The following is a 12,128-nucleotide window of genomic DNA, read 5'->3' as shown; positions in this document are numbered from 1 at the left end:
CAACATTTTAGGAATTAGGGGCCAAAAAGGGCCCAAATAAGCATTTTCTTGGTTTTCGCACTATAACTTTAGTTTAAGTTAATAGAAATCTATGAAATTTTGACACAAGGTTTATGACCACAAAAGAACGGTTGGGATTGATTTTGGGAGTTTTGGTCTCAACAGTTTAGGAATTAGGGGCCAAAAAAGGGCCCAAATAAGCATTATTCTTGGTTTTCGCACAATAACTTTAGTTTAAGTAAATAGAAATCAATGAAATTTAAACACAATGTTAATGACTACAAAAGGAAGGTTGGTATTGATTTTGGGAGTTTAGGTCCCAACAGTTTAGGAATTAGGGGCCAAAAAGGGACCCAAATAAGCATTTTTCTTGGTTTTCGCACCATAACGTTAGTATAAGTAAATAGAAATCTATGAAATTTAAACACAAGGTTTATGACCATAAAAGGAAGGTTGGGTTTGATTTTGGGAGTTTTGGTCCCAACAGAATAAGGGGCCCAAAGGGTCCAAAATTAAACTTTGTTTGATTTCATCAAAATTGAATAATTGGGGTTCTTTGAATATGCCGAATCTAACTGTCATGACTGTGTATGTAGATTCTTAACTTTTGGTCTGTTTTCAAATTGGTCTACATTAAGGTCCAAAGGGTCCAAAATTAAACTTAGTTTGATTTTGACAAAAAATCAATCAGTTAGGTTCTTTGATATGCTGAATCTAAAAATGTACTTAGATTCTTGATTATTGGCCCAGTTTTCAAGTTGGTCCAAATCGGGGTCCAAAATTAAACTTTGTTTGATTTCATCAAAAATTGAATAAATGGGGTTCTTTGATATACCAAATCTAACTGTGTATGTAGATTCTTCATTTTTGGTACTGTTTTCAAATTGGTCTACACTAAAGTCCAAAGGGTCCAAAATTAAACTTAGTCTGATTTTAACAAAAATTGAAATCTTGGGGTTCTTTGATATGCTGAATCCAAAAATGTACTTAGATTTTTTATTATGGGCCCAGTTTTCAAGTTGGTCCAAATCAGGATCTAAAATTATTATATTAAGTATTGTGCAATAGCAAGTCTTTTCAATTGCACAGTATTGCGCAATGGCAAGAAATATCTAATTGCACAATATTGTGAAATAGCAAATTTTTTTTTTAATTAGAGTTATCTTTCTTTGTCCAGAATAGTAAGCAAGAAATATCTAATTGCAAAATATTGTGCAATAACAAGATTTTTTTTAATTGGAGTTATCTTTCTTTGTCCAGAATCAACTTAAATCTTTGTTATATACAATATACAATGTATATTCACTTTTTACTACCAACTGATAAATTAAAATAATCTTTACCATTCAGTGATAACAAGCAGTTTTTTTACATCTTATTTCCTTATCTTATCTAAAATGTTTTTAGATAATGTATGTTGGACATTTGCCAGACATGACTATGATGTCATTTTCTATTTTTATTTGCCCATTACTTTATGTAAATAACTTCATTGGAAATTTGCCAATATAAAATGTTGCTGATGAAGTTTTTTTTATTGTTTTATACAATAAACAATGTATATTCACTTTTACTACCAACCAATCTTTACCATTCAGTGATAACAAGCACTTTATTTTACATTTTAATATTTTATGATGTATTTAAAAGAGTAGTTATTGTTGCAAACTCCATTAGAAATTTGAATTGATATCAGTTTTGGAAAAAAGGAAACGGGGATGTGAAAAAAGGGGGGGGGGGTTAAATTTTTCTCATTTCAGATTTCATAAATAAAAAGAAAATTTCTTCAAACATTTTTTTGAGAGGATTAATATTCAATAGCATAGTGAATTGCTAAAAGGCAAAAACAAACTTTTAAGTTCATTAGACCACATTCATTCTGTGTCAGAAACCTATGCTGTGCCAACTATTTAATTTTAGATTTAAAAAGTTTGAAGAAGAAATCTTTAATTGTAAAATTTGTAAAATCTTGACATTTGTTTTGTGTAAAAAAAAACCATGTAATGTCAAAAATTTGATCACAATCCAAATTCAGAGCTGTATCACGCTAGAATGTTTTGTCCATACTTGCCCCAACTGTTCAGGGTTCGACCTCTGCGGTCGTATAAAGCTGCGCCCTGCGGAGCACCTGGTTGAAATCTTTCTGGCAACCATCAGTACCAAATTAATGTAGATTCCACATAGAAATAGTTGTGCATTATTGTTTTGTAAGGGCTATTCCAGTAAAAATTATCCAGGGGGGGTGGAACGCCACTTATTTTTTGACCCCCCCACCAAGATTAAAAAAATACACCCCACCTAGAACATGTATTTTCTTCCAAGACCCCCTACCTAGAGAAAAAAAATAAAAGTTAGCTAGTTTTTTAAAGTATACAAAAATGTTGCATCCTGTCAAATAAATGTAAAATTTGTTGGTTTATCTATTTCAGTGCATCCAAAAAGGGGGGCCCCCTGGCCCCCCCTAAATCCACCTCTGATCTCAATGGCAATCATACCACATCTTCTTTTTTATACTAGCTATGTTGCTATTAAAATATAAAATGAAACATGTAACAATGTTATGGAGCAGCAGACGACAGATGCAACATGACGGCAATAGCTCACAGTGACCGAAAAAGGGGGGTGCGATTTTAATTATGGCCCATTTTATTTTTAAAACTGTCAATAACATTTTCAGGTACGACATATTCTTCAGGTGGGGAAACTGGTTGGCACCAACCATTTGATGTTTCAGAGTTTAGTTTGAGCCATAAAATATTTTTGGTAGGCACAATGTAATTCTTTTTTTATTTTTTTTATTTCTTATATACATTTTTTTTTTCAATAAGCAAATGTTGAGGAAGATGATATACTCTCCTGTGTAACAAGGCCATATTTTTCCGCAAAAATTAGGCCATTTTTTCCCTTCAATACCACCCACGCAACATGCGCAATAAAAATCTAATTGTCTGTGCCAAATATAAATATTTTTTTATGGACCGCATAGTTTGGATGTCACCCACACATATTTTTTTGTGGGGAGACGGTATACAAGGGAGAGGGTACTTGAAGTTGTTATAAACTGTATGCAATAAAATATTATTTGGGACAAAAATTGCAAAGAATTGGCCAGTCCACCTTATTAACATACCTGTCAACTGACCCGGATTCTGCGGGTGTGACCCGAGATTTTCACAATTCTGAGGGATCACCCGGATCACCCGCCGGGTCATTGAAATAACCCGGAAATTCCGAAAATGACCCGATTTCACCCGTATTTCTTAGCCTTCAGATTGATTTTCATGACATAAGTAATATTCCTTTGAAATACCGGCGAATTCGTAATTCTTCCATGAACATGCAGTTCATCTAGCTATGTAAACTGTCAAATTAAGTGACCCATTAAGTGCATGGCTTCACTTGACAGCTTTGGTGTCAAACACACTGTTGATTAACACCAATTACATTAGCTTTAGGTCGTAAATAAATTGCCCTGTTGTTTCACAAAGATAGTTCAACTAAGAGTTACTTCCCCTTATTTGTCACCATTCAAAATTATTCCTTATATTTACGTTTTATGGGTGAAAAAGATTAAATCATAATAATATAAAATTCAAATACATATTGAAAAATAACTTTTCATTATTTTTATACCTTTATACAATTTTTAAAAAAAAGTTGAAAATTATTTTTTACATTTATACTTCCTTTAACTGTATTACTATATTTTATCATAGTCTAATTTCCGTCATTTGAGAGATCCATTCCAATCCATTCAGTCACGTCTCAGTCATTACAGCTGAACGGACGTGCTGGGCCAGCTCTCCTTTACCCGCTATCTTCGATGAGGGTTTATTGTTAGATGATCAATGACTTACTTCTTAAGATGACAGAAACCAATCCATGCCGTACAGATAGACGTAGGAGTTGGCGTACCCGCATTAACATGCACTCAAAAACCATTGTATCATGGGGAGTGTTATGCCGATTAACGTCCGAGGGCTGTATCCTAGGCTGTTGGGTGATACGACCTTCATTTCACTGCCTCACGGCTTTGGTCCTGATAACGCTTCCTGTCATCTTTAAAACTACGTCCACGATTCATCTACCAGTACTCCATCATCGAGGTTAGCGGGCTGCCAAGCTGACCAAATTGGCCCTGAAAGCAGCCGTTGTGAAGAATAACATCAAAATAGTAAAAAACCAAAATCAACTCACCAAAACCAAGATGGCGGCCTCCATTCGGCGTCCTTACTACCTGTTCCTGATCCACGGCAGAAAATATTTAAATGCTCAGAGGACATTTCAGGCAATTCCTCTGCACTTCTTGTATCATTATATCTTCATCACAGTGACAAGAATAACAGTATAGAGTACCATTAATTCATAGAACAAAACAACAAATCGCTGAAGAAGTCATGTTTACAAAATGTCAAAATGAGCCAAAGACCAAAAAATGACAAGGACAGTTAAGCGTCTTTTATGGAGACAAAAACTATATTCCTAAAAAGTCTTTTGGGTTCTTCAATCGAAATAATAGCAAGCTAAACTAAATGAGATTATTATAAGGGCTAAATCTCGTCTGTACTAGCCAAATTTAACAAATTTAAAGTTGTTTATAAAAAAAATATATATCATGAATGATGGTTAATTACGTTTTTCTGGTTATCAGTTAGACCGCATGGTTTTATTATTACAATAGGAAAACACCCGAGACGTGAAATCGCATGGTTCTATTATCATAGGTAAACATCCGAGACGTCCCAAAAATATATAGGTGCTCCTATTATTGGAGGAACATTACACAGTTGTGTACACACACATGGCTGCATGGAACACGATCGGAAATTCATTTGACGATATCTAAACGTTTCGAAACGAAGTGAAAAGTATCGTGCACCACGTGGGCGCTTACATTTGTCACTGTATGCGCCATTTCTTGTTAATATGCGCTATAGGCGCAGGGGGCACGTCCTTCCCGATCACTGGTTTGACAAGAACACAAACGGACGCTTAAAATTAGTGGTCTGCCAACTTTATTTGCAGTCGGATGACCTTTTCAGGAGAATCTTCCTTCATAACAGGGGGAACAATATGTTTAACCTATCATTCAGAAACCCCCCACCAACAGAAATGAATTTAAATCGGGACCACCACCCTCCAGAATACAATTATGTTGATAACCCCCCACCTATGGAAAAAAATATCGTCGGCTTTCCGCCCCTCCCAGGTAAATTTTACTGGAATAACCCTAAGGTCATTTGGGGCAAATTTTCCATAATTTTAAGATTCTTTAGCATCAATTACTTAGCTGCCATCCCTGACCAAAAATCATTGTTTTTCTAGAAATTCAATATCAACCTAGTTCCACAGTTAAGTCACAGAACATTTTGGATGGTAGGTTACAGCAAACATTTTCCTTATGCTGTCCAAAAAATAAGCAAAATATTGTTATTTTGACAATATCAACAGACTTTTGAGCATATCATGAACTGTTATGAAGGGATTTAATGATGTAGCTATTGATTCATATATATAAAAAAGAAGATGTGGTATGATTGCCAATGAGACAACTGTCCACAAGAGACCAAAATGACACAGACATTAACAACTATATGTCACCGTATGGCCTTCAACAATGAGCAAAGCCCATACCGCATAGTCGGCTAAAAAGGCCCCGATAAGACAATGTAAAACAATTCAAACGAGAAAACTCACGGCCTCATTTATATAAAAAAATGAAGGAAAAACAAATATATAACACATAAACAATCGACAACCACTGAATTACAGGCTCCTGACTTGGGACAGGCACATATGTTTGTTTGATACCAAGTTTTGTTGTTAGCGAAAACTTACTTTTTATTTGATGATTTGCCAACAACTGCATACAAGCTTATACAAATACACGCATCTTTGAACATTTTTATTCAGGATTGACCAATATCAGGGAAATGAATACAAAATTGGTTCCACAAGAATAACAATTCGAGGCTAAAAGATGTCTTTTGTCAAATTTCAAATTATTTAATTTTGTGTATACTTTTTCAGGCAACATGGCATCCTCTGCAAGACCTTGCAGTGATTGGTCGGTATCCTGATCCTAAATTCCCTGGTTACCATGCAGGAGAACTACGTAGTATTGATATTTTAGATGTAGAGACAGGTGATCTGGTAACCAGTCTAAGTGACCCCTCTTCATCGGGACTGGTTTGTGTAAGTATGAGTATAAAAGAGAAGATGTGATATGATTGCTAATGAGGCAACTCTCCACAAGAGACCAAAATGACACAGAAATTAACAACTATAGGTCACCATATGGCCTTCAACAATGAGCAAAGCCCATACTGCATAGTCAGCTGTAAAAGACCCGAAACAACAATGTAAAACACTTCAAACAAGAATTCAAATGAGACACTACACATGGGAACCAGAACATGTGTCATTGTAGAAAAAAATGCCATATATTCTTTTGTATGTCTTTATATAGATTAAGACTGCAACACATGATACAGCAACCATTATCATGCTACCAAAAAAAACCAGTTGATTTATTATTTAGGGGAATTTCTCAAGTAGAAAATAACACAAATTTAGATAAAAATAGTTTCTAAAATGACTTATTAATGTTGTGATCTTCTTTTACATGAAAACTCCTCATCAAGGAAATTTTGAAAAAATAAATAGAATCAAGTTGTCATCTTGAAAGGACCTAAAATCCCCCAAAGGATACCTGAAAAATAAATATGTTTACATTAATATGATTATATATAGATTGCTATAAGATTGTCTTGTATTAATTCATGATATTTCTGAAGTTTTGTTAAAGACTATTTTTGTTTACACTTTTGATTAACTTGAGACATATCTCACTATTAATAAGACTATCCAAAACAACAAAATTAACAGTTTTCACAAAATGATTTATTTTCTTTGAAATGTGAAAGTCTAAAAACCTTAAAAATTTGTTAATCCAGTTAGATCAGTATCTGAGATCACACCAATTTTTTGGTGGGGTTTTTGTTGCTCAGTCTTGAGTTTTCTATGTTGTTGTTTTGTGTACATTTGTTTGTCTGTTGGTCTTTTTTAGCCATTGTGTTTATTTTCCACTTATGAGTTTGATCGTCACTTTGGTATCTTTTGCTTTTCACTGCATTTGGATGTTGTACTTGTTTGATAAAGTTCTATTTGGTATCTTTATTTTGCAGGTTAATAAATTCAACAGAAGAGGTGACACTTTAGCTTCTGGCATGGGTAAGACAACTTTTGATATTATACACTGATTCAAGGGCAGATAACTCATCACTTGGCGTCTGTCCTTATCGGTTAACTTTTATAAAAATCTTTTCCTCTGAAACTAACCAAACTTGGCCACTGTTATTAGAGTATTTAGTTAAAACATGTGTTCGATGACCTCTGCCTGCCAATGAAGAAGGCCAATATGGCTAAAAATAGAATATAGGAGTAAATTTGTCTGAATTTTAAAACAATATAAGTAGAGAGAATCTGACAGTAGCAATAATGTTTAGAATGTTGAGCTCTACCAATTGTTCATATACCTCCAAACTCTCAGACAACTTCTTATAGGAGTTATTGCCCTTAAATGGCAAAATTTATCATTTTTGTCTAACCTTAAACTTTTGTCGAAAAAGCGAGACATGGAGATCCTACATTCCGTTGGCGGAGGTGTCAGCATCCACCAATATTCACCCTGTGGTTAAAGTTTTTCAAATTTTAATAACTTTCTTAAACTACCCTGGATTTCTACCAAACTTTGACAGAAGCTGGTTTCTGATCATAAGATAGTATCCAGAAGGAAATTTTGTAAAAAAATAATTCCATTTTTTCCGTATTTTACTTTTAAATGGACTTAGATTTTCTGCAAGGAAACAACACATTTACTCTGTGGTTAAAGTTTCTTAAATTTTAAATCTTTTTTGATTTGTACCAAACTTGGACACAAAAGATATTATCAAGAGGATTTTTTTTTTCGACTTTTGTCCTCATTTTTGTTGAGCCTGCGATTAACAGATTAACCCTTACAATTTTTTTTTATTTTTGCCTCATAACAAGTCTTATATATATGAAAAATGTTTCCAATGTTTAAATGCATGAAAACTCTAGAGAGAATCATTTCCCCTCAATTTTTTAATTGATTTTATCCATAAAACAAGGACACACACCTTTATTTTTTTCTGCTTTTTAAGTTCTATTATTAATTATATATATATAATATACTATCAATTTATTACAGTCTATGAAAAAGCTTGTTAGTTTTAAGTAGAGCAGCAACATACCTGCCAACTGTCACTATTTGCAGGGGATTTCCCCCATGGAGGCTCCCAAATAGAAATACTGAAAGAGCAATTTTGTCCACAAATTTAAACGAAACAATTAATTTTACAATGGCTATAGGCTTGTTATTAAAAGTATGAAGAAACCAAAAAAATAACATTAAATAAAAATATATTTGAAGGATCCAATGTTTTTTATGACTATATGAGCCATCTTGAATGTAAAACCCTCATGGGAATTTGAAAAGTTGGCAGGTATGCAGCAATCAACCTTAAAATATAAATCATGAAATCAATCAAATAATTCCACTCCTCAGACTTCACACAACAGTGGATGTTGTCAAGACATTGTCATTAATGTTTCATAAAAAAAAACCTTAGGTAAAACAAAGTTCTTGCAATTTTATTTGTTTAATCCTTTCATGTAATGAAGACAGTACTGTAGATTCATTTTTATTCGTTGGATACCAATGTTCGTGGGTACCGGTGAATCACAAATTCATATGTTCAACGAATTACAAACTTTCTATAGGCTTTGTACACAAAAATCGTGTAACCACAAATTCAGATATCCACGAAAATAAAAAATTTCCTCAATCCACGAAAATTGATACCCAAGAAAATAAATGAATCCACAATAGATATTCACAGAACTAACATATCTTTAGATATGCAACTTCTGATGATATTACTACACTGATAATTAATTATGTACATCACAATTTTGTACATGAATGTAAAATTGAAAAAGGAAGCAGGGAATATGTCAAATAAAAGCAACAACCTAACAAAAGAGCAGAAAACTGCCCAAGGCCACCAATGGGGCTTCAACACATAAAGGAAATCAAGTTCCCGTAGGCTGTCTTCAGCTGGCCCCTAAACAATAATGTATCCCAGTTTAGCGAAAAAGGAACGTCTCATTATTAGTAACAAGTTCTGAACCATATAAATGAACCAAAATTGAAGTATCATACAAGACTATCAAAGGCCAGAGGTTTCAAATTAATGTGTTAATGGTCACTAATTTGAATTTTCTGTGTTTGAATTCTGGAATTAATTATATCTATTGGTTATCACTGATTGCTGTGACTACAAATATCATTCTTTATTTCAATAGATGCTCTTTTTTTTTTTTAAAGGTGTTCATATTTTATTATGGACCAGAAAGGAAGAAGTTGCTGAAAGGCAGAAGTCTCTCTTGCCAGCCATGAAATCTTACCTTGACAACAGTAGCCATAGCAACCAGAGTAGCCGTAGACCAAGGCAACCAAAATCAAAAGAAACAAAGCCAAAAGAAAAAACAAATACAAAAACTGATAAGGAAAAATTAAAGCTGAAAATGAAAAATTCCAAGAAATAAAATGACTTTTGTTTAGATGTATTTCATCATATTATTTTCTTTAAGAAAGACCATTCATTAGATTTGTTTACTTGAATGTTAATACATTTTTGTACTGTACAAGTATGCTGTTTCCAGTAGGGGTGGTGGCATCAACAAAGTATTAGTTTTTGATTAAGGTAGGTCTAGTTCAAAGTGAATCATAAGTGGTAGGTCAATGATATTTGGTATGCAGTTGTATAAGCCTTGGCTCATCTCAATTGTATGGAAATAATTTGTCACCTTCATCCGTGTACTATGGACATATTCTTGTTGACTTATTCGTTTAAATGTCCCTTTGGTATATATTGCTTCTCTTTTATGATTACCAGTAAAGTTCATTTAAATCACAATGTATATCATTGGCAACTATTTTGCTTAAAATATTCACGATTGTTTATTCCATTTGTTTGGCAAACTTCACATTTCTAGAAAAAAAAGAAGGCAGCGGCGGTGAAAAATTGCCAATTTTCCGGCTCTGATTAAAATTTCTGAATTCAAGCCAGCAAAATAGCCCATTTCTGAAGAAATTGCTATTGAACCGGCACCAGCAATATAGTGAATTTGTTGCTGGTGAATATGTTAGTTTGGTAAGCTGAACCCAAGTTATAAAAAGTAAAATCATAAAAATACTGAACTTGGAGAAAAATCTACTTGGAAAGTCCATAATCACATGGCAAAATCAAATAACAAAACACATCAGAAACAAATGGACAAAACTGTCATTTTCCTGACTTGGTACAGGCATTTTCAAATGTAGAAAATGGTGGATTAAACCTGGTTTTTATAGCGCTAACCCTCTCACTTTGATTACAGTCTCATCAAAATTTGTTACATTTACAATGATGTGTGATTGTGAACTAAACAAGACATAATATATAAAATAGTCAAAATATGGATACAGCTGTCATCATCGTGTAAAAATTTTAAAAGGAACAATTTAACAGAACACAAAAACATCTATCTTCAAACACATTCATTGATTCGTGTGTCTGACGTCAGAAAATTATATACGTCACATATATTTGTCGTTCAATGAATATACAAACAATTTTAAAATTTCACATAGACAATGTTAGCATACAGGGTTAAAAAAATCAAAAGTATGGTTTTTAATTAATTTCAACAATAGACCGAGATTTAAAATAGTACAAAAGTTGTATAGAATTGACAAGAATCCATAAATGGTTCATTCCACTACACGATTTGAATAATTTTGACGTTTGTGGTTCAATGTATTTTGTAATTCATAATAGAAATATATCATTATGACATATAAATAGTGATAACATATGAAGTAATTAGTTTGAGATGTGGTATGAGTGCCAATGAGACAATGTCTTATTGTATTAGATATGAAGTAATTAGTTTGAGATGTGGTATGAGTGCCAATGAGACAATGTCTTATTGTATTAGTTATGAAGTAATTAGTTTGAGATGTGGTATGAGTGCCAATGAGACAATGTCTTATTGTATTAGTTATGAAGTAATTAGTTTGAGATGTGGTATGAGTGCCAATGAGACAATGTCTTATTGTATTAGTTATGAAGTAATTAGTTTGAGATGTGGTATGAGTGCCAATGAGACAATGTCTTATTGTATTAGTTATGAAGTAATTAGTTTGAGATGTGGTATGAGTGCCAATGAGACAATGTCTTATTGTATTAGATATGAAGTAATTAGTTTGAGATGTGGTATGAGTGCCAATGAGATCATGTCTTATTGTATTAGTTATGAAGTAATTAGTTTGAGATGTGGTATGAGTGCCAATGAGACAATGTCTTATTGTATTAGATATGAAGTAATTAGTTTGAAATGTGGTATGAGTGCCAATGAGACAATGTCTTATTGTATTAGTTATGAAGTAATTAGTTTGAGATGTGGTATGAGTGCCAATGAGACAATGTCTTATTGTATTAGTTATGAAGTAATTAGTTTGAGATGTGGTATGAGTGCCAATGAGACAATGTCTTATTGTATTAGATATGAAGTAATTAGTTTGAAATGTGGTATGAGTGCCAATGAGACCATGTCTTATTGTAGAATTAATTACATCAACCATTGTACTTGATTTATATGCTCTTTATGGGACCTGTAAATTGAAAAATAAAACATTCTATTCTATTTCCTATTCTGTAGTTAAAACATCTGAGATTTTATTGCTATTTAAAACATGTGAGTTTCCGTCAGGCCCTTGTTTGATACTATATATGTGATGTTTGTATGTCAGATATTGTATTATAAGTCAGTTTTTACTGCCAATGATGGTAGCAGTATGTGGTCTGTATAAAAAAAAGTTCCAAAAATGTACCTCGAAATGTCAGGAATGTAACATTTGCAAGAAAGCATGTGCTTTCACTGCATGATGATATAAAATAAATAAGGACAGATACAATACCTTGAACAATATCTCTCATCCAACTATTTTATCTGGACTACGATTTCTTGTTCAATCTTTCCATCTATTTACATTTTTA

At 33.0% G+C, this 12,128-nt stretch overlaps 1 protein-coding gene across 4 annotated transcripts in view; it reads left to right on the top strand.

Moving 5' to 3' along the window:
- The window catches only part of LOC139501135 (DNA damage-binding protein 2-like), a 33,126-nt gene extending 23,491 nt beyond the window's left edge, over positions 1–9,635 (top strand). For all 4 annotated transcript variants that reach the window (XM_071290120.1, XM_071290116.1, XM_071290119.1 and 1 more), the window contains exons 8-10: positions 6,031–6,195; positions 7,188–7,233; positions 9,413–9,635. In XM_071290120.1, the coding sequence (XP_071146221.1) occupies positions 6,031–6,195; positions 7,188–7,233; positions 9,413–9,633 (432 nt within the window). In that variant the 3' untranslated portion in view covers positions 9,634–9,635. The remainder of the gene's footprint in view (positions 1–6,030; positions 6,196–7,187; positions 7,234–9,412) is intronic.
- Positions 9,636–12,128: the final 2,493 nt, after the last annotated feature.

The sequence above is a fragment of the Mytilus edulis genome, chromosome 13 (assembly GCF_963676685.1).
Source record: "Mytilus edulis chromosome 13, xbMytEdul2.2, whole genome shotgun sequence".
Taxonomy (NCBI): domain Eukaryota; kingdom Metazoa; phylum Mollusca; class Bivalvia; order Mytilida; family Mytilidae; genus Mytilus; species Mytilus edulis.
Note: the sequence above shows the minus strand (reverse complement) of the source record. Positions and strands in the feature narration are given on the sequence as shown.